General features: G+C 41.1%; 5 protein-coding genes and 1 long non-coding RNA gene across 10 annotated transcripts in view; 4 read left to right on the forward strand and 2 right to left on the reverse strand.

Moving 5' to 3' along the window:
• Window positions 1-1,728, forward strand: part of LOC106126292 (uncharacterized) — a 3,843-nt gene extending 2,115 nt beyond the window's left edge. For both annotated transcript variants that reach the window (XR_001228338.1, XR_001228339.1), the window contains 2 exons: window positions 1,477-1,601; window positions 1,669-1,728. This is a non-coding gene — a long non-coding RNA (uncharacterized LOC106126292). The remainder of the gene's footprint in view (window positions 1-1,476; window positions 1,602-1,668) is intronic.
• A 2,401-nt stretch (window positions 1,729-4,129) lies between these two features.
• LOC106126210 (uncharacterized) lies at window positions 4,130-6,780 on the reverse strand. Of its 2 annotated transcripts, none has more exons than XM_013323698.1 (6): window positions 6,569-6,780; window positions 6,132-6,230; window positions 5,825-5,848; window positions 5,524-5,586; window positions 4,718-4,981; window positions 4,130-4,547 (listed from the first exon to the last, which is right to left on the reverse strand). In XM_013323698.1, exons 1-6 carry the CDS (start codon window positions 6,723-6,725, stop codon window positions 4,249-4,251), a joined length of 906 nt encoding a protein of 301 aa, XP_013179152.1. In that variant the 5' UTR covers window positions 6,726-6,780; the 3' UTR covers window positions 4,130-4,248. The 2 variants fall into 2 exon arrangements, with proteins under 2 accessions (XP_013179152.1, XP_013179153.1); XM_013323699.1 differs by having other exon boundaries at window positions 6,558-6,610.
• A 631-nt stretch (window positions 6,781-7,411) lies between these two features.
• Window positions 7,412-8,496, reverse strand: LOC106126090 (uncharacterized). Its single transcript, XM_013323555.1, has 3 exons — window positions 8,282-8,496; window positions 7,894-7,977; window positions 7,412-7,805 (listed from the first exon to the last, which is right to left on the reverse strand). Exons 1-3 carry the CDS (start codon window positions 8,305-8,307, stop codon window positions 7,412-7,414), a joined length of 504 nt encoding a protein of 167 aa, XP_013179009.1. The 5' UTR covers window positions 8,308-8,496.
• Window positions 8,497-9,093: 597 nt separating this feature from the next.
• LOC106126364 (uncharacterized) lies at window positions 9,094-15,388 on the forward strand. Of its 2 annotated transcripts, none has more exons than XM_013323987.1 (10): window positions 9,094-9,217; window positions 9,508-9,682; window positions 10,117-10,330; window positions 10,806-10,927; window positions 13,286-13,464; window positions 13,624-13,796; window positions 13,980-14,112; window positions 14,324-14,479; window positions 14,794-14,949; window positions 15,110-15,388. In XM_013323987.1, exons 1-10 carry the CDS (start codon window positions 9,205-9,207, stop codon window positions 15,253-15,255), a joined length of 1,467 nt encoding a protein of 488 aa, XP_013179441.1. In that variant the 5' UTR covers window positions 9,094-9,204; the 3' UTR covers window positions 15,256-15,388. The 2 variants fall into 2 exon arrangements, with proteins under 2 accessions (XP_013179441.1, XP_013179440.1); XM_013323986.1 differs by having other exon boundaries at window positions 13,949-14,112; window positions 15,110-15,286.
• A 191-nt stretch (window positions 15,389-15,579) lies between these two features.
• LOC106126367 (uncharacterized) lies at window positions 15,580-18,462 on the forward strand. Of its 2 annotated transcripts, XM_013323991.1 has the most exons (5): window positions 15,580-15,653; window positions 15,940-16,103; window positions 17,419-17,520; window positions 17,927-18,098; window positions 18,323-18,413. In XM_013323991.1, exons 3-5 carry the CDS (start codon window positions 17,426-17,428, stop codon window positions 18,377-18,379), a joined length of 324 nt encoding a protein of 107 aa, XP_013179445.1. In that variant the 5' UTR covers window positions 15,580-15,653; window positions 15,940-16,103; window positions 17,419-17,425; the 3' UTR covers window positions 18,380-18,413. The 2 variants fall into 2 exon arrangements, with proteins under 2 accessions (XP_013179445.1, XP_013179444.1); XM_013323990.1 differs by lacking the exons at window positions 15,580-15,653; window positions 15,940-16,103 and adding an exon at window positions 16,110-16,250 and having other exon boundaries at window positions 18,323-18,462.
• On the forward strand, window positions 18,385-21,154 carry LOC106126366 (tetratricopeptide repeat protein 39A-like). The gene is made up of 7 exons (XM_013323989.1): window positions 18,385-18,480; window positions 18,638-18,788; window positions 18,867-19,030; window positions 19,161-19,350; window positions 19,631-19,791; window positions 19,905-20,030; window positions 20,168-21,154. Exons 2-7 carry the CDS (start codon window positions 18,666-18,668, stop codon window positions 20,310-20,312), a joined length of 909 nt encoding a protein of 302 aa, XP_013179443.1. The 5' UTR covers window positions 18,385-18,480; window positions 18,638-18,665; the 3' UTR covers window positions 20,313-21,154.
• Window positions 21,155-22,217: the final 1,063 nt, after the last annotated feature.

The raw sequence follows: 22,217 nt of genomic DNA on the forward strand, positions 1-22,217 counted from the left end.
ATCCTATCATCATCATCATCATCATCAGCTCACTATACGTCCCCGTCTAGGGGCTCGGACCCTACCCTAAGTTAGGGGTGATTGATTATCCATTCTATATATATATATATATATATATATATGAGGTGATCATGCATCGTCTGGATCCCACAGAAGGAAAAATTGTATTATTATATTTTCTTTTTTTATTTCTTTGTCCAAATTTTTAATAAAGTTTTTGTACAATGACCTATGAACGATTCCGCCGCAGAGGGTTATATTGTTTTGTGAAAAGCAATAACACTTTCTATTTTTCATAAATATATTCATCATGTATCATTACAAGAGAAGACAATAATAACACTGTAGTAAGGTCATAAGTATATACGATATCGCAAACTATCATATAAACTTGCCTCTCGCCGCTTACAAACTCTCCCGCGCTATCGACCAGCTTCGACACCTTCAATGCGCGTTATACAGTTTAACAAAAAATAATAATATTCTCGTGTCACAATATTAGTTAGCACAGTAGTGTTCCGAAACGGCCGGTCACTATCTATCTTTTGATTGTCCGCGCGGACGAAGAAATACAACAACAGTGCCTTCCTTACAATACAACAACCAGCCGATTGATATTTCTATAATATCTCCTCCTATAGCCTCTCCGTAACCGTCCACAGGTTATACAGCGTGGGTTATATATGGGTCATGAACGGATATTTATCCTTTAAACTCAAGTTATTTTTTGCGATTTTACATGGATCCGATGTCATTTAATTATTTTTTTAAACCTTGTAAAATCAGATATTCCAATGAAATTGTTCCGGGCACCCGAAATATTTTAATTACAGTGATAATATATTTTATCGAATAAGCTTTATAATTGGCCTTTCGTACAGTTACGTATTATATAAAATTTATTGAACATTTAAGACATTTTTTAGTTCTATTGAAACTCGTGGAATATGCTTTAAGATTAAACGATATATTGTACCCCCCCCCACCCCACCCCACCCCAAANNCCTAAAGGTGATCATCCGTCTATTAAACTTCATTCTCTATATGTATACATACATATTAAATGATGCATCTGTCTGTCTGCAAGTGAAACAGACATCTTGTTCTTGTTAGTGTGTCTACTACTTAGTGAAACTTTACAATATCGCTACTTGTTGGCTGGTACATTCTGGTTTCCTACTTGCGTTATATTTTTACGTCGCGACACCACAGATAAAAAAAAACTAAAGAGATACGAAAATGATGAAATAAGTACGATTTACAAATAATTTGGCAATTAACTAGTTCATGAAATAGTGATCCGGGTGATTAACATGTTATACCGCGAGTGAGGTGCGCGCCGCCGCACCGCCGCAACCGCTGCAACCGCTGCGACCGCCGTGACCGCACGCACGGATGGAGGCAAAAGGTTTCTTTTACGTGTCACTGCGCTGTAAGACTTAGGTTTAAATGTAAGTTCGACCTTCGCATTCGCAGGTGCCCCGTTGGCGGGAGAAGCTGTACCCGATCCTGACGTCGGCGGAGGGCACAGAGCCCCTGGATGACCGGGAGCGGGAGCGGCGCCATAAGAAGCTGGAGGCGGAGGAGAAGAGGCAGCAGAGGTGAGCAGAGCGCGCCCCCGCCCCCGCCCCGCACCGGAGTGCAGGACTGATGTGCGTGTGGTTGAAGGTGGTACGTGCGGCGGCTGCGCGAGGAGCGGCACACGGAGCACCTGCGGCGGCGCGAGCGCGAGCGCAGCGGCGCCCCGCCCGCGCCCGCGCCCGCCGCACGCCCCGCGCCCCCCGCCTCGCTGCTGCACCCCGCGCCGAGCGACGCGCTCTTCATACAGCTCACGGACCTGCTGCCTGTCGCTGCCTTCGGGGAGCCGCTGCCCGACCTGCCGCCCAAGTCGGTATCCGGAAATAAAACTACATATATATATATATATATATATACCAACTATGTGTATGTCATTATATATTTTTTTCCGATTTCAGAGCCTTCATGCTTAAATGGATGAAAATATCCAAAGCACTGAAGCGGTTGAAGAGATCTCAAACGTTGCAATGAAAGTGGGCAGCGATGCGCCGTTTGGCCGTAGTGCAGTGACGTGTGCCCCCGTGCCCCCGTGCCCCCTGCTCGCCTCGGACCTCAGTGAGGAAGAAGTGTTGTATTGTGCGTGCCGTTCTGCTGGCTGGACATCCGGTGCTCGGCTCCGCTTTACGGACACCTTATAGAACTAGACAAAAGAACGTGTTTTAGGAGATATTTAGTTGATTGTGTTGCTGTTGAGAGCCTCTCCTTCGCGTAGACGCGCCTGCCTACCTGCGCAGTGCGACTCCACTTGCAATAATGCTGATGGTAGCCGGCACCGGCACCGGCACCGGCCCCCGCCCCCGCCCCCCCCCCGCCCCCGCCCCCGCCATCATCAGCATTATTTTTACTATATTTTTTATTTGTTTTTTGTGAGTTTTTCCAATTTAGAAGATAAATATTAGGATAAGAGATATATTTCAGATGTAGATGATTTGTGTCCGAGCTGTTGCTTCTCAATCAATTGTCCCGCAATCAAATGCCCACTAAAGTCAATCACAATTAGTTTCTCTGTTTTTCAACTCATAGTTTTTATTGCAGGATAGTTAAATGAATATAACATGAATATTTAGTTACGTAGTGATGTATAAGAATTGTCTTTTTAAAATCTACCTACAAATATAATTTAATGTAAGCAAAAGTGAAATATAATCGCTGAACATAAATGTAAGGAAACTTAGAGAAGATATCCTTCGCTTCATGTGAATCTACATAAAATAATATGAATTAGATGATGTTATGTACTTCCGCCTTTTTATCTGCAATTTAATGTAACTGTATTTGTTGACGATGTGCGACACCGCGCCGCACACCGCGCGCCGCACACCGCACGTAGAGGTGCACGATTAAATAGCATTTATCGAAACATAATATGTAGTTGTAATGATGTGTACTGTGTGTTCAGTGTACATACACTGCTCTCATGGAATATATGTATGTATGTATGTATGTATGTACGAGCAGAGATGTACGGAGAATAGCTCTGCCTTGTGTATGGGCAAGTGGGCGAGGGTAAAGTGCGCCGCCCTCCGCCCTCCACCCTCCGTACATGCCTCGCTATGAATATGCATTGTATCACGTACAGTTGAATGTTGTTAGATGAAATATATTATATTATATATCGTATGATTAGGTGTGTACATGTATGTAAGAGCGTGTCGGCGCTCGCCGGCTCGCCCGCTCGCCCGCTCGCCTTCACATACAACTATACAACTGTCCGCTTTATCTATTTCATGTGGAATTTTACAAATATTGTAGTAGAAACTGTAACGTAGTGCACACACACACACACACACACACCACACCGGAACCCCCACCCCCATGGATCACCTGAGGGGTGAGATGTAAACCATCAATCATCAGATGGCGGCTCCTTGTTTAATTGTTAGTGTACCAGTTTAATCCACTATATGTAGTATAAAGATCTCATTAATTCTTAACATTGGATAATATGTGCTTTTTTTTAATATATTATCGGCCATATTGTTGTCTATTAGAGATATATATATATATAGTGGAAGGCGCCACATCAAACCTTCAATTTATTTACTTTCTATAATTGTCTTGTTCATTTTTTAATAGTACGTAGAATAAGATTTTTGAATAAATAGAAGTGTTCGTGTAGACGTTGTAGCGCTGCGCTGTTCGCTCTCAAGTTCTCCATGTGTTTGCCGGATGTGAGGGAGTGTGCCGGCCATCTCCGGAGTACCATCTCTGAGCGTATATTATATATTATTATTTTCTTATGCTTGCGATAAATCATGTGATACTTCTGTTTACGTTAAACTCGTAGAATAAATGGACATTAAATATCTTTCTGTGTGCTATTCGTTTCTCTTATTTCTCACTGGTGACAAAACGTTATTAATCGCCAGGCTTGCATAATCCCAGTTCCGCGGAGACCCAGCACGCGGTGAACCGGACCGGATGAAGCGCCCGCTGGGGGAGCCCCCCCCCCCCCACACGAATATTTGCGACAGGCGCCATCGTATTGTCCACAAAATTTAAATTAAAATTTATAGAACGCTTTCGCTATTTATTTAATTCATATATATTTCTTAATCGCTGGAAATACATAAATCGTACTAACTACGAGTGCCCACTGTTGCGAGACTGCTTTCTCAAAGAATCGACAGCGAGGTCGCTTACGAGGACCACGTTGGCAGCGATCGTCCTTTAAATAAAAGTGCGGCAGAGGGGACTGCGGGGGCTGGCGTGACAGAAGGCGTTGTTCTCGGGCAGCGGCCGCGGCAATGCGGAGCTGCGCGCCAGGTGCACCCGGGTGGTACCACGTGGCCGCCACGGTGGAGCCGCGCCGCCGCCGCGCTGCCCGCCCGCTGTCGCTTCGCGCTGCAGCTCCTCGGCCGCCTGCGACATCTCTATGTGCTCCTCGCTTTGCCTCACTTTCTTTATTTCCTCATTGGGAAGTTTCCACCGAAACCTATCTTCTTTTAAATAGTTCAGTTTTTGTATTCCTAAAAAAAACATGACAGTCAATACAGGAAATAACTATGTTATCATAATAGTACCATAATGGAGTTCTTATAAAAAGCAACACGCATATATTATTAAGATATTTGTCGGATAGGTAGGTGAGGTGAGGTGAGGTGGGATAATAATAAACAAAAATAGAGTAGGTATTTACCGTGCGCAGTGGTTGCAGCGGGGGAGGTGCTTTGTGGCACGGAGTTTTGAAGTGCGCGGGGGCTCGTGGTGATAATGTTTGCCAGTGCATGTGCCGCGGAAACCGCAGTTGGCACGGCTGTGGCCGCAGAGGCTCCAGCCGACACAGCGACGCCGGCAGATTCAGTCGCGAGGGGCTCACTCGTCTCTGTCCAATTTATAGGACTCGACTGTTCTTCGGGAACTTTGCTCGTTGCCGATGCGCTTGTAAAAGCATTATTTTCGCCTAGAATGTTAACAAAACTGTAGGATATTTAATTTTAATTTAAATTATAACAGTAAAAGACCTTGCAAATTACTATTTATTATAAATAAAATTATGTGGGTACAAAAATAGATTAAAATTCAAATACATCTTTGAATCCTAACACCTTTCAGACAAAAGGCGACGTAAACCTTCAAAAGCAGGCGATTTGTCGCTTAGCTACTTAAGCAAGACGATGTCATCTACTTCGTACACAGCTACGCGTCGCCTGACGTTTCGGTCTTTCATCGCCAAAGCCAATCGCTCGCAACCAGTTTGTCAAGATCGTGGCAAAATATCGCCATCGTTTTTAAGGTGACGGAGAAAATGTATACAGTCGACCAGTAGTTATGTCTGTACTGACAGAATACGTTGTATACGCAAAGATGAATTGACTACGTGAGTCACAGTAAGAAGCGCGCTCATCGCGATACGCGCAGGTTACGCTTACCTTGTGTACGAAGGGGACTACTGTGTACTTACATTAGTATAAAAACAAATAAAAGCATTAATAAGTTGTAAACCTGGGTGGGCCCCGAAGGAGTCTTCGTACTGCAACTGACGACCACTGCGCCCACCGCCCGGGCCTTTCAAAAAGGTAGCAAAGCACGGTCATAAATATTACATTCGAGCCAGAAATGAACACGCGGCAGGAAAGCGGCACATTTTATAGTTTTGCACATAAGGTCCGGTATTAGAGAGGGAAGAGAACTTGAATTTATAGCAATAGTTATAAATGCGAAGTGCGAATTCAACTAAATTATAAAATCAATAAAAATACTAAAATATAATATTTACATATTTATTTAAGTCATGTTTACTTACCATGGAATCGTCTAAAAGGTGCATCTGAAAGAAAAATATGTAAGTACTTAGAGTCGCCGATGTTTCTATTTTTATTTATTACTATTGTTATACAAATTTATTTATTTTTCATATTTTTAATATATGTTTAAAAAAAATATACAACATATGTTAAAAAGGGCACCACGTTTCACAAGTTGGGTGATTTACGCGGCAATTGGTTCACATCGTGTTTAATATATATTCACATAGGATCACTCAGTGAACATGACTGAAAAGCCTGACAGGGTCACAGCGACAGCTGACGTGGTGGTGTCAAACAACTCACCGTATGAATAGTACGGGCCGGGCCAGGGCGCGCCGTCACCTGGCAAAGCGGCTGTCGCCGGCGCTACGAGGCTCCCGGTCGTCCTACGCCTTGCCATGCCTGGTGCAGTGACCAATCAAACACAACAATGTCATCAATATGTTGAAATCGCTACAGTTACAGACCACCCTACGCTATATCAGTACGTACGTACTGTGCCGTGCGTGTCATATCCAAGAGAAGGAAGAGTACAGTGTCAAGTATAAAATGTATGAAATATCAATAAAACAAGTAAGTCGTTTGACGGGAAACTTCTGTATTACCTTGTTTCTTATCATACCTTAAATTAAAGTTATAAAAAAACAGTTATCATCAAAAATAATTATATCAGTCTTCTCTAATTCAACACTCACATTCGCACAAAACATATAAGTGTAAATTGCGTACAAGTCGCTCACCGGATCTGAGAATATCAACGAGGACGAGCGCCTGGCGCAGCTCCTCGCTGGTGTCGGAGACAGGGGATGGGGTCGCCAGCGTCCCCAGGGCCACGAGCGCCGCGCACCCCGCGACCACCGCGCACCACCCGTCCGCCTTCGCGACTGCAGCTGACATCAACAACTAATTCACATGAGACGGCAATCCGCACGTTCAAACCACGACCAGCCGGCCGGCTAGGCCACGAAACTATACGCTAGCTATAAGCTGAGCGGAGTACACAGAAGAGCGACTTCCCGCACTATGTCAAGTAAATGATCACGCGATCTATAATATTATCATGACATGGCGACGGCAGCTGCATCGCCTGACTTAGCGTACCTAGACGAGAAAAACGAATATTAGAATAATAACAAAGTTTTGAAAAGCTGACGGGCACGTTCCATAGGCGCGATCGATTTTTGTAACATCTGTTCTTGTATGGCAAAGAGAGAGAGAGAGAGAGAGCAAAGAAATCCAAAATATCATGTGTTCGATCGACTGTAAAATGTGCGCCTAGTGAGGCGTGGCTCCGTCACATAATGTATACTAGGTGCTAAGTGCTAAGTGCGCGATAAGCTCCAAACATAAACAGTTGAGCAACGAATGCATTCAAATTTATTTATGTTAGCACATTTGAGAAAAAGCTGATTTAGAGTCGATAGCGTTTGTTAGGATATCAGAATCACACAATCGCGAAATGTGTGTATGTGCATTAAAATAAAACATATCCGTTATTTGTTATTATTCATTTAATATAATGTTTATATCCAGGGAGGCATAGTGCCTTGGTCCGGTGGTCCTCAGCAATGAACCGCAAATTATCATTTCACGTTTAGTTTGTGGGCGGGGTCGCGGATCGGGCGCTGCGGCCTCCTGCGGGCGCGTCTAGGTCGGGCGGGCCGGGCCAGCTGGCGCTTGGCGGCGGCGGCGCAGCACACCGGCGGCGGCGGTGGCGACTGTGCGCTCTGCTCGGCGCGCCGTTCCGCGAGGCGCAGTGCGACGCCCGAGGCGGTTTCGAGGCAGGCAGCGGGCGCCCGCGGTGCCCACGACACCGCGGGCCAGGCGGGCGGCGGCGGAGGGCACACCCGTCGGGGCCGCGCCTGGTACAACCGCGGATTCGGTACCAGCTGGCTCGCCGGCCTCATCTTCTTCTTGCGGTGTAGTTTTGTATTGCTTCCTTTAGGTTTTTTCTTTGAAGCTCGTACGCCTGGATATCTAGGATGAGGTGAAATTCTCAAAGTCGTGATCGTAATAAACGAAATAAAAAAACGTTAATGCAACGGCGACGATGAATGATACTCACAGTCTGGTGTTGGGCGTGTATGGAGCGCGCGCACGTCGCCTGCGCGGTCCGCCCAAGTCGATGACGTCGCCCGGCTCGCCACCGCTGCTCGGCCAGATGAGATGACACACACACATTAGTAACAACACAAATTACTATCGATACAAACGTGCAAGCAACATTATCAACAGGCTGCTCTTCTCCTTTCCGACGCTCGGCACAGTTTGTAATATTACGTCACAAATAAATGAAAGAGACGTTCCCCTACTCATACTTTGTAAGATTATCTAGAAATTACATAATTAGTAGTTTGCAACGTCTGAAAAAGGACAATGTCTCTCCATTACTTATTGTTACATAAGGTATTTTAACTCTCTCTTAGAGCATAAATAGGTAAAACGTTCCTTACTGTTCTTTTTTTTTCTTAATAACCATTTTGTATGACGAGGGAAACACAGGAACACGAAAAAATTTAGATTTATTTACAATTTTCAAAATTTATATTTTTGTAAGATGACAGACAGACTTTGACATAATCTTAGGAAAACATTGAAAGAATATATATGTCCTAGATATATAAAAACCCCCATCACGAGGGCGGCACAATGTGCAACGATATTGCAACACTTTACATCTGTGTCAATACATCAATATAGTAGAACAAGGAATACTGGCAAATACTGTCCTCACTGACTGGTCGCAGAGAATATATATATATATATAGTGTGCCTATTTCAGATAGATTAGTGTGACTCACAACTGACGTCTATAAAATATCGAATTAATTTTGTATGATGGTTAATATTGTCTTTAATGGACGGTTGTCATAGTGTCGGACCGTAGGAGCATTACGATCAACTATTATATATCGAGATTCGGCTTGTGATTAAATTAATCGAACAAATGGGTACTATTATATAATTTAGGTATTCTATAAATTTTTTTTGGAATTTATTAGAGTTATGTTATGTATCGGATAATTCATAAAAAAATCTATTTTGTTCGTAAACACTGTAATCTTTAGTTTAATGTCTTATTTATTTACGTCATACGTATGAAGTATAAAGTAGGAATAGAAAGATTAAAGACAATTATATTTATATTGTAATTTAAAAACAATAATCCCGAAACTTTTCTATTGCAAGTTAAATAAGAACAAACATCGGAAATCAAAAAAAATCTTAATCGATTTTACTCAACCCATGTCTTGTGAATTGTCAAAGTAATATATCTTAAATAGACACACTATAACTCGTTTGATGTGTCACCCTCGGCCCCGGTGTGACGTGACCGCTGTGAAATGAAAGCAAACTAAATGTATTACAGGAAATAATGCAAACTAAAGGTAATTAAAATGTATTCAAAATGTATTCATTCACCGACCCACAGATCATATGGGCCGGGCCGCATCGCGCATTTGTCCATTGTGCAGTTGCCATGTTATCCGTCGGGCCAGCACCATCCTCGGACACGATCCGCGCAGCTTAGCAAGGTGCGCCCCGTTATAACTAGATCAGGATAATAAATGATTTATCATCTTCAGTGTCAGGTTTACTGTGGTACTGTGGACATTCCCACAAAATGTGATTAGTGACCTCCTCAGCGAATGACAGCAAAGCGATATGATGTGTTTAGCGGAAGACCACTGCGTGTGTTGGCGACCGTACGACGAGGTAGACAGGTACGGACCGCGGGCGTACCGCGCCAGCCGCGGCCTGCTCGCGCTTGAAGACTGGCGCCAAGACCCCTTCCTCTGGCTGCACCATGTGCCGACCAACAATGGACTGCAAACTATTGACTACATCCTGGGGTGAACACTCTTATATCCTTATCGAGCGCCATCACCCTAAAGGTTAAGGGAAAGCGCATCCGATCACGGGATCGTGGATCCGAATCCCGCCACTCGACTATTCCTGACCTATAAGAAGTTCAATCTAATTGAAATAATTACTAGAAATACTTGTTACTTTGCTAAGATTAGGAACTAAACTAAACTCAACACATTTATTAATTTGGATTAAAAGAAAATACATATATTTCCATTTGATTTACACAATTTACTAAGGAACAATTTGATTGGTACAAAGATCGTTCTATTCGTTCTATTTGTAAAGTGCTTAAGCACAACAACACACACCGGACGAGTGGTGACCTGGTCGATTGGTACTCGCTAGTACAGGGACTGGCTTTCATCAGTGGACTGCACCGACATAATACTTAATTTATAAATAAGGCGTGTTCCAGTTCGGATGACACGTGCTTCTGGTCCATACCCGAAGTGGAGCGGTACTTCGTGGGTCGCGTGCACTGCGAGCCTGTGCTCTTCCCTGCCCAGTATCCCACCCTGCCTCTGCCCACTCCGCACGGCAACCACCTCTGGAGGACTCACACGGCGCAGAAAAGATCGCATTTTACCTACTTGAAGGAGTTTCATAGATGTTTACAGACAACTATGAAGGTTTGTGGTATATATAATACTTAATAACAATATCAGCAAGCCACTTGCAGGTCTGCCCTAAACAAGACGCGCGTTACAATACCCCTTCGTATTAAATACGTAAATAATGAAAATATACACTATTCTTATATAGTTATGGCACACGTCTCTCTCTGACATCTTAACAACATCCTATCATAAGTCTGATTAAAATGTGTTGCGGACCTTAGAATACAAACTGTCTTCTTTATTTGTTACTAGATTTGATACTCAGATAGAAAAGCTAATACTCAAATACAAAAAACGACCAAGACCATTAACTCGTGAATCCGTTCATTATTTATAAACGAATTTAAAATTTTTGTTAATGAATTAACTTTTACGTTAACTTGAAATCTGTTAACACTTTTCTTCACTTTCGTTAAATTCAACTTCCTTTGATTTATACGAGTATATATATAAATATTTACGAGAGGAGCATGTGTTGCTGTTTCAGAGGATGGAGCTGGAGGAGAGTCAGATGGAGCGCTTAATCCTCAGCGACAGATTGATACAACTCGACACCATGGACTACTACAAGAGGAAGAAATACTTCCAAAGTCTTTTGAATATTCTGAGGTGCGTCCTCACCTACTCTATATACTCGTAATACTAACATTGTCCCTTTCTATCTAACTCACTAACAAAGTAATATTTTCTTGTTTCGCTTACACATACATAACATAACCGGCTTGCGGGCTAATACAAAATATAGTAACAATATATAAGATTAATATAAATCAAAAACAGCCCTTAGTATAACTATAAGAAGTTAAATTGAACATAAATGATATAAGTCATATTGAGAATAGATTATGATATAAGTAAGCGATGACATATTATTTAAGTTTACTTTTGAAAACTTTAACACTTTCACAGTTCTTTATCTTTATCTCGTTTGGCAGTTTATTAAGTATTTGAGAGTATGAACTTGCTTCTGTGAATGAGAATATGCCTTCTTCAAATTTTCTTTTTGTGAATTGTGCTTAAGTTGATGGATCAAATCATTTCTCATATTTATAGCATCGATTATATTTTTGTTGATCCATTTCGGGTTAGATTGTTATATTTGATTTTGTCTATCTTACTCTTGATTATTATTTTTAAAATTAATTTCTCTAAATTATCGTAACTATCCAGAGTGTGTATATTATTTGCCAGTGAACCATTTTAGAGAAGCTTTTCATAGTTAATCGATTTATAATGTATCTGCTTGTGGTGTGACAGGGATGATTCGGTAGTTGACATGCTAAAACAGTGATTCAGTCCACATTACTACGTATTTATATGGGCTATATTTTTTTATATCACAAGATGCGGGCAAACGAGCGAGCGGCCACCTGAAATCGCTGAAATAGCGAAGTGACCGTTGCCCATAGACATACGCAATTCCATATGCGTTACATACCTTTTATCGACGGAGGAGAGGATGCACAGAAAGAAAATATTTTCCCTTCACATGCATCCTCTCATCCGGAAAGTCCACTTCCACTTCCCATTCTTTCCTTATAAGAAAAAGGGTGGGAAGGACAAAAGGACCAAAACAGGTCTATGATAGTGTTTACCCGTGCCTTATCCGTGGCGCGGGTAGAGTAGTCTAAGTGGATTTTATTTAATATTTCGTGTCCACACTCTTCTATGGCTTTTACATATTTCGTGACGTCATTATCTTTTTTCAATAAATCAATATTAAAGTCGCCGAATACAATCAACCTTTTTCGTGTCTCTAATTATGATGTATATATATCCAACAAATTATTCATCTTATTTCATCAAATTTCTTTTTCGTTCTAATACTTCTTAAATAGGCATAAAAGAAGTGGAGTGATAATGGAGTCTGGCCAAGGTTTTCACATTTGTTTGCTCGATGATGACTTATCTTTTCTTCATTTTTTGTTATTTGTTTCTTGACTGTTGAGTTATGATCTTTGGTGTTGCTTTTACATATTTTATAATAAGGTTCTGTCCCTACCGTACTCATCTCTATCCAAAGTTTTAGTTGTCCTTCAATCTACGGTAAGCGTCGGTGGCTCAGGAGTGAAGCACTTGACTTGCAATCTGCAGATAGGGGGTTCGACTCCCGCCATGTACCAATGTGTCTTTCGATTTCCGATTTGCATATGTTCTTACGGTGAAGGAAAACATCGTGAAGCAAACTGTTCATATCTAAGAAGAAATTCAAGGATATGTGAGAAGTCAACCAACCAGCATTGGGCCAGCGTGGTTGACTATGGCCTAGTTACCCCAAACTTTGGGTAGGCTCCGAGCCGTGCAGTGGGCTCACTATAGATGATGATAAAATCCACGGTATGCCCACTTAAGTGGCGTTTGCAATCGGAATTATAAAACACTAGCTGGCACCCGCGACTCCTTTCTTGGGGAATTAAAAAAAACGCAATTAATAGGCTATGTGTTCTTCCAGTTTTATATGTATGCCAAATTTAATCGAGATCCGTTCAGTCGTTCTGGAGCTACCTTCTAACATTTATCCATCCATCCATCTTAACCTTTGCATTCATAAAATTAGTAAGATATTAGTGAGATTGGTGAGATTACTTACATTTTAATGTTTACGTAAAAGAGGTAAACGCATAGAAATTTAGAAAATATTATTTTGTGGCAAAACAGCTTCTTAATGATTAGGTTACCTATCCAAGAAAAAAACTTATTGAATTTTACGATCATACCGGTGTTTTCCGATACCCTGATAATGTATGTACACGGGTTTTTTCTATAAAAATATCTTCGTTATTGTATCAAATCCCTTAAAATCTATTTTCAAACATTTTGAAGCCCTCTAACGTTGAAAGTAAACAACGTTGAATAGAGATTATAGGTTACATAGTCATAATTTCAGCCTAGGAATCTTTGGTGTTCGGTTATAAATATAACATGGTATTTAAACAATTTATATGTAAATAAAATGTCATATACAAGTTTTCAGGATGGTCTGCAATTGGTGTGTTTTGAAAACCTCCGTTGCTCGCGGCTGGAGGGTGTTCGTCTGGTCCAGCAGCTCGCCTGTTTCAACGCGCACTCGCTAAAGTACTTATTTCTCTGGCGGTTCTTTGACAGCAATGAGAATCCTCTCCTCGTTAACTATAGCTACATTACAGGTGCGTCCTCGTCCTTAGTTCATACAATTTGTGACTAGATCTCGTTTTATTGTAATTGTGCCCTAGATGAAGTGGCCTTCCACAATAATGTCTAGTTTGTTTGTATTGTGTAGGAATATGGTAATGATACGGTAAAGCATTGATTGTGTGTTGGTACAGGCAGTGGCGCGTATATCCCGCGGCCGCGCACCGCGCACTGCTTCTCGCGCAGCCTGGGAGAGCTGCTGAACCTGCGCCTGCTGTCGCTCGAGTACGCCCACTTGGCGGACGGCACCGGCAACGCGCTCCTCTCGCTGCTTTCTATACTAAAGAGGCCTCATTTCACACTTCAGGTTTCACATTTACCGCTTGATGATTAAACAAATATTACTTATTATAAAACTTGTCAAGTCCAGTTATATGCGCGGAAGTTATAACTATTAGCCAGCTATCTAACATATACCTTAATTATTTTCAATTTACTTTTCGCTTGGTACTTTTCAAGAGCATAGAGTACTATCACACGACACTATTAGCTGCTGTGCGTGGAGGAGCAGACTCCAGGGCGCGCCGAGCCCGCACTGGGCGGTGGCGGGCTCGGCGTGCCGGACGGCGCGTGGCGGCGCGTCACCGGCGCCTGCCCAGACCTCAACCTCGTCCTGCTCTTCTGTAACTGTTATCTACTTTCTTAACAACCTCAGTATTTGCAGAAATTAATGTGATGTAATTAACTCTGATATAGTCTTCAAGTTCAAGCGTATACAATATTACTACGAGTGTTTCGTTCCCAGTTGACAAGAGATGACAGTAGTGAAAATGTTATATACTTTAGCAAGAACAACAACAACAATATTACATATATGTGACTCCACGTTTGCAGATCGTATGTGGGATTACGAGCAGGTGAGGCGCTTCTTGAGCCCGAGCGTGCCGCTGCGGGAGGTACACTTGCACAACGGCACGCGACTGCGGGGCGCTCTTCTGGACGTCGACAGTTTCCTCCGACACGTCGCTTACTATTACGCCAGCACTCTGGGTCTGCTCGCACTTTGTCTATGTATATATACCTATATGAATATGCATGTAACGTATGTAAAACACTATTAGTGTTTTCAAATATGTTGTCGGCCCAAGGACATCACTGCGCTGCGCAGTACCCTCCCCCAGCATCCCGCCCCATCTTCTGTGCAGCGACTCGCGCGAAGTCAAGGGCCGCCAAGAAATTCCACACTGTAATCAATCTCTGTTCCAATATTGATTGTAATTTTTTCTTCAGTTCCAGAGTGATGATGTGGTAACAATCACACTTTCTTATTTATAACATTTAATATAATATGATTCTGTGTGTAGTGACATTAAGCGTACAGCAACGGACGAATGGCGCGGTGCCGCTGCGGGCGACGCTGGAGCGGCTGCCGGAGCTGGCGCGGCTGGTGTTCGTGGGCGCGGTGCACGAGGAGGACCTCAGGGACTTGCTGGTGCTCGTTGCCTGCGGCGTCTGCTACAGTCAGCATCTCTCTTTGGTCTCAGTTTGATGGACGGTTTCCTGTGTGGGAAACGAATTTATTACTTTAACTGAAAACGGCCGACATACCAAAGTGTAATTGGGGAGTTGATGATTGTTTTATGAGTTAATAAAGTGAAACCATTCGCATTTATATTGCAGGACTGGAAGAAATAAAGATTCTGGTGGAAGCGGCCACCGACGGCAGAGAACATTGCCAAGTTGTCGTATCTCGTCTGAGGGAACAGTTTACCGATATCATGAAACTTTTCGATATTGACTTTACTTTGACTTTATATAAAGTTTAGTTTTGAAATTTTGTAATAAACTTAACGAGAATTTAAATAGTGTTTGTTATCATACAGTTTATAATAGACATATTATTAAATTGAATCTCGATGCCTCTAATATGAAGATAAATGCATAAAACTACGTCCTTACAAGAACCTTATGATATGAAGTATCTTACTAACATTGACTGAGCCTTATTTTACAAAAAAAACATGAGTTATTGAGTATAAATATAATATGAGACTAAAATGTCTTATCAAAGAAATAACATTTTGTACGTTTTACAAAGTTTGATTGGAAATAGCGAGTATTTCCACATTAGCTTTTAATTCCACAATGATCCGGTGACGGAGACGGAGAAAATGTCATATTGACAGCGTCGTAGTTTGATCAACGAGGGAGCGGCAGCTGTGCAGTTGAGTGTTGCCACTTTCGTAATTTCGAATACCCCAAAAAATGTCACGTATGTTATAACATGAAGTTTAAATTGCAAATGTGTTTGTATGTATCAAATTAAATTGCAACACTTTGTACTAAAGTGAAAAGCAATTATTTTTAGGAGGAGAATATTGATTTTCGTACACGACATGTTTAAGACGGTCATTAGATTAGGCATCAGAACGACTAATGAAACGGTTTATGACTTTCGCGACCTTAACATAGTAATAAATTTTTTCCAAAGCAAAATGGCGTTGTTACAGATTGTTCCTTGTTTGAGGAATGTGGGTGTAAGAAAATCGATGTCGTCCAGCAGCAGCAGAATCGCAGCAGCGGCGGCGGCGGCGGCGGCGGCGGCGGCGCGCATGCGTTTACCGCGGGATTGGGCTCAGCCGCCGCCCCCCGATGCCGCACAGCCGCAGTTCTAGTAAGGTTTCTGCTCAGGACGGACGCGTGCTTAATACACTTCTAGATATATTTATATCTATAAAATACTTTGTTGTGCTTGTGTGTACTGATGTAAGAAAACCGATTCAAAAATGCCGAATACTGAAAAGCCACCCACGATACACACGTAAGATTATATTTAGTCCGCTAAACTAATATATATACATATATATATTGATGATTTGCAATGATTTAGCTATATTATAATGTTGAATGTTTAAAGTATATATAGTATATATATAAAGTATATATAAGCGCTATTTGATTTATTGTGTTAATTTATATAATGTACGCTTAGAAAAGTTTGGTTTGCAGCAATGTTATATATGATACGTGTGCATTTTCTGGCTATGTGTGTACGTTTGATCAATTACAAATGCTGCTACTACTAAGTACTCTGTTTTTATTCTGTGCGTTTATTCTTACTGAGTTTTTAATTGTTTCCTGTTTAAAATGGCGGGTGTAATAATATTAAAACAAAATGGCTGAGGAGCGGGCCAAAGGGTAATCGATTAAAGTGGAGCATGCGCGTTGCGGCTCGACACTGAAGCCGAGCTGAGCTGCAAGGCGCATGCCCCAGGAGCCCCGGGCGATGTGAGGTCACAGCGCACGCGCACTAAGCCTAACGAATGTTCTTTTGTCTCCTACTGATTTAATCTTCACTTTAATATTTAAATAATTTATAACTAATAAATTTAAGGTTATTGTGAATTAAAATAAACAAATAATCAAAATTAATCTTGCTCTTCTCGAAAGTTGTAGACAAAGACCCAAATGCATGTTATGGCGTGGGCGACGCGTGCCCGAAACCTGCCACCTTATTGCACGATTGCATGCCGTGTATTTTATTGTTCTCTAAATACGCAATCAAACTTTTTTATTGAATACAATTCGCCGCTTGCTTTTTTGTTATATTATAAAAATATATGAACAAAAATGTGACTTTTTTAACTGTCAGCTTCACGTGAAATTCTCCTTAGTTCATCTGATGAGAGAGAGATAGGGAGAAAGAGGAGCGACGCGGCTGACGGAGGTTACGTAGCATAAATATACTTGTGTTGCTACAAATTGTGTTTAAACAACGCATCATATGGAAATCCATCCAATGAAGTACATGTTAGAACATAACTAACTAGCAACTTAAAGAAATATATATTGTTGACCCACTTGCCGCGCTTTCTTTGTTTTCCTATAATTAAACTAACTGTAAATGTTTACCTACTGGGACACACAGAGACCAACCAAATTCAACATGTATGTAAATATATGTTAGTAATATAATTTTATGTGATCAGGTGCGAAATGGAGCACGTCGTGTCACTGGACCAGAGCCGCAAGGGGCTCGCTGCCTTCTTCACCATCGACCTGCCGTGCGCCATACAACTCATGGACATCTGGTCTGTCTATCATAAAAACACAAAACATTCTTACATTATTGCAAGCTACCAGCAGCTTGCAGGTTACAGAAGATTAAGCTAGAATTTATTTACACCCACGAACCTGAAAGACTAATTATATTTTATATATTTTACCCCTTTCTGGACTGGGCACTGGAACGCGATGGAAGTACACACTTAGTTGGTCTTGAGGATTTAATACCATCAAGAATTATAAACTAAATTAACATATAGTTAACGAGCATTGAGTTGAGTTAACCATGCAAGTAATCCGCACTCAACCAGCGAGAGTACATTTCGAACTCCGGTAGGCTGAGATCCCCTCTAAGAGGAGGACGTGACGAGCGATGGAGGAGGAGGAGGAGGATAGAGTACAGTGTGTAATGTGTTATTATGTTATGTAAAGGGCACGAAGTGGGAAGTGCCACCCGCCGTCGCGCACGCAGCAGGAGTATAACCCGCCCGTGATCCCGGCCCGACTCGACCAGGTACAATTGCTGCGTGCCACTATGCGTGGCGTGCGCTCCACATACTACCAGCAATGCCGGCTGCTGGCCCTCGTCGACCTCTACGAATCGGTAACTACACATGCGGACCACATACCATCTCTAATGTTCCTCGATTCATTATAAAACAAATAATTATAATATAGTTCCAATTGCTGCCAATTTTTCTGCCAGCTTTTAATTTTGAGCGACAGTTTGTTTGTTGCTGGTAAATGTTTTTGCTTTTACAATAATAAAAAAGAATATACGACAGACAGACAGTAAGTAACGCGTAGGTAATATTATATGTTGAGCAGATTGATTTCGGTTCGATGAGCGACATGAGGGCGGATGACATCATCAACGAAGCCTAGTCCGAGCTCGTGCAGGCTGCCGAGTTCCTCGTCGATAGCACGGAACTCGCCAGATTCCTGCAGGCATCGGTTAAAATTAACCATTGCTATCTTAGTCATAGGTAAGCTACGATGAACAAATACATACCTGCAGGAACATTGCATTCACCCTCGTACAACAATTCAATAGATTTATTTGGTCTTATTAAAAATCGAAAATTATAAATAATACATATATTTCATGGCAGAATGAATTTTAACTCGTAGTATTTTTACCAGGAAATCCTCCGATATAGTTCTTTACAAAATGTTCGATGAAAAAGATACCTACCTTCACTACCTCGAAAAGCTGCAACAGATTCTAAACACATTCAACGCCATCATCAGCACTCTCTCGCGCCGCATGTTCGAGATTGTCGATTTGTTCCACGTGAGTCTCTGATAAACCTCTCTCTTTGCCAAATATTGCATGTGATGCAACAAGAGTTAACTCATCATTATTGGTCAGGCGGGGCCGAGGAACGCGTGGACGTACCTCGCCAGGCACAGGCTGCAGCCGCTGCGTAACCGGTGCGCGCTCGCCACCGCCGTCTACCGCTACGCGGACAACGATTCTGACGAAATTAAGGCTCTGCGCAAATTTTGCCCTAAGGAGCTCAAATGGATCAATGGGTAACCATAATACGTAAATACGATAATGTCAGAAAGACCAACATTATATTGTTTAATAAGATACATTTAAAGAAATATTTAAAATAATATACCTACGTATAGGAGATGTGATGTGTACGTATGTTGTCAGCACGGCGACCATGTTCACGCGACGTCTGTCGCTGTGGCCGACGGAGGAAAAGCAGCGCCGGCTGGGCGTGTTCAGGTGCTACGAGGTGTACGGAGCCAAGCTGCTGCTGCCCCTGGTGGAGCTGCTCGCACTCGGCAACGCCGTCGCCGCGCTCGCACCCGACAACAGAATCACCAAGTACTTGCTACAAGTATGTATTACTAATACATTTATTTATCTAATTGAGTGAAAATACCGACAGATTGTTTCTTTGTTGTTACAACTACTGTTGTAAACTTTGTTTTCACGGTGATATAATTATGTAATATTATATAATATACAGCATTGTAAGAAATATCATTAATTTCCGTTTAGCTGTTTTGTACTAGGAATCAAAGAAATCTTCACTTAGATCCACTAACTAACTTTTTTTAAATTTGAATGAAGTAAAAAGTTTATTATCAAATGTAATGTGCCATGTTGTAATGTAGGAGGTGGATAAGGTGAACATCAACGAGGAGTGCAACAAGGGCTCTCCCACCGACGAAGACTACAAGGAGTACCGGGCGTACCTGGACTACATCAGCGGCTGCTGTCTCTCCGCGATCGACTCCCCGCGCGCCGCCATCAGGTCTCTCTCTAAAGTTACCAAGTAAGTAGTTACCACTCTCCTCACTCTCCCCGCACCCTGCTCATGTGCTGCTTATATGACAAACACTAATTTTAACTTTAAAATGATAAAATGTAATACTATTTAATTTGCAGGTCATTTCTGAACATACCTCAAAATCACAACTATTATCTGACTCCGTACGCGATGTTGGAGTCTGCGGTGTGCTTCCAGAAGCTGGGCCGCGAGAAGCGCGCGAACCGCCTCATGAGGAACGCTAAGTAAGCGCCTACTTCTGAAATCTGCCAGGCCTCTTATATTTGTAGCTAGACTAGCTGTTTCCCACCACTATGTAGGAATGTGGATATGTAGCAGATAGCAATAATGTATATATGTATGTATGTATGTTGGTTGACAGGAGACATTTCTACCGGAAGTCTGCTGAGATGCGCACTCTATACAACATGTACTCGAATGTACTCACCAAGGCCAAGGAGAAGCCGGAAGTGAAGCAAGTAGTTAAGGAAGAGCCACTCCTCGACATCAGTTCCATATCCTTGTAATGGTATGCGTATATCCTCTGTTATTTGTGTGCACCTCCTTCAATAACTGAATGTTTAGAAGAAAGTATGTGTTTAGGATATTGGTGTTTAGATGTAAGAAGTTATTTGACTAATATATTATGTGATCTCAGCCTCTCGGAGATCATCATCTCTGGAAATGATCAATGTTTTCGTATTTATTCTTTTCATCATCTTCTTCTATCGAATATTTTGTAAATGTGTCGGGATTTATATTGTGATATATATATATATTTATTTATTTATGTATTGAAAGAGTTAGTGTTGCATTTTGATGTGGCATTTTGTAAGAAGAAGGGTGTGGAAGACAAGTGACGCGGGGTAATTAGAAATAGAAGGTAATCCGGCTCAAAGCAGATAGCGATCGCTATCTCAATCCCGGAAAGGGTAGATAAATGAGAGCTAATTGAGAGCTTATATATAAGCTTATACATTTATTTATAAAATTTTCTAATATTTGATTTAGGATTTGAACTGGCTATTATATATGTTATAATTTCTACTGATTTTTGTAATATTATTTAAAATCAATTAATATAATTTAACTTGTATTTTATTTCATATTTTATTATAAATAAAGCTCAGTAGGAGAGTGATGTGACTTTTGATAAACTTTTTTAAATCCGACCATTACTTGTACTATGCATTATTTATCTATAATGAAAGTAAGTAAGTAAGTAACTACTACTTATGTAACTTACATAGCCACATCTGTTGGCTCTATTTTTATTGGACATATGTTTCTAATGAACTTATTATATACTTTACTTAATAATATAACATTATTACGTCTTTAACAAATGTAGTGTAGTTACTTTCGATACATTTACTGTATTTACTTAATATATATATATATATATATAAATATATATATATGATGTTTATATATAAAAGTGTAGATGTAAGCAAATTATACAATAGGTATGACGTCATCGACTTATGTCAAAGAAAGGAACGGGGCTTGGCTCTGCACTACTCTGTGGTATGAAGGACAATTTCAAATCAATCGTAAAGTGAATACCATTTATAAGGAATTTTGATGTATTGTGTATGTGCAAGGCGAAGGCAAAGGCAAAAGCAAAGGCAAAGGCGGTGCAGACTTTGAAACCTTATTGTTTTTGTAAAATTCGTAATGACTTAGTAGATTATTGTTAACTTACATAAGTATTATAAATGTAATCTCACTTTAAACGTATTTAATGTTGATGTCGCCACTTCATCATTCTTGTATACTTGATGCGATGTCTGATGCAATGTCAGGTGACGTGAGGGTCACCTCGTCAGTGAGGTGACGTGATGTGACGTCACATAAAGACATTTTCCGATATCAATCGAGGAATTCTACAATTATCGTAATATATTATAATATGTATACTTCAATATACTATTTTGTCTGAAATAAATGTGATTAGAAATGTGTGTTGTATCATTGTTTAATGCATACTATACTACTGCAATAACGGCGACTTCGATCGCGTCAAATTCTGTCTTCGGGTGACATTTTTAATGAATTAAAATAATAAAATATGTAAAGATTTACTTTACATATTCTCATAAAAACTTTCATTCCCTATTCTGCATAGTTATTTTGTACGAATATTCTAAAACATAATCATTTACATCAAATTAATAGCCAAAAAATAAGTCTCAAGCTTCCAACGGTAAAAATGACGATGTTCCCATACAATTTTCCATCCCTCCTTTCCAACCCCTACAACACTTTTTTGCGCACAAAAAAGTAGCCTATGTCATTTCTCTGGCTCTAGACTTCTTGTGTACCAAATTTCATTTAAATCGGTTCGGTACTTTTGGCATGAAAAAAGGACAGAGTTACTATTGTATTAAAAAGAATTAACTGCTTGGAGCGGATTTGTAACGCCATCTGCT

This window comes from Papilio xuthus, unplaced genomic scaffold (assembly GCF_000836235.2).
Source record: "Papilio xuthus unplaced genomic scaffold, Pxut_1.1 DF825017.1, whole genome shotgun sequence".
Taxonomy (NCBI): domain Eukaryota; kingdom Metazoa; phylum Arthropoda; class Insecta; order Lepidoptera; family Papilionidae; genus Papilio; species Papilio xuthus.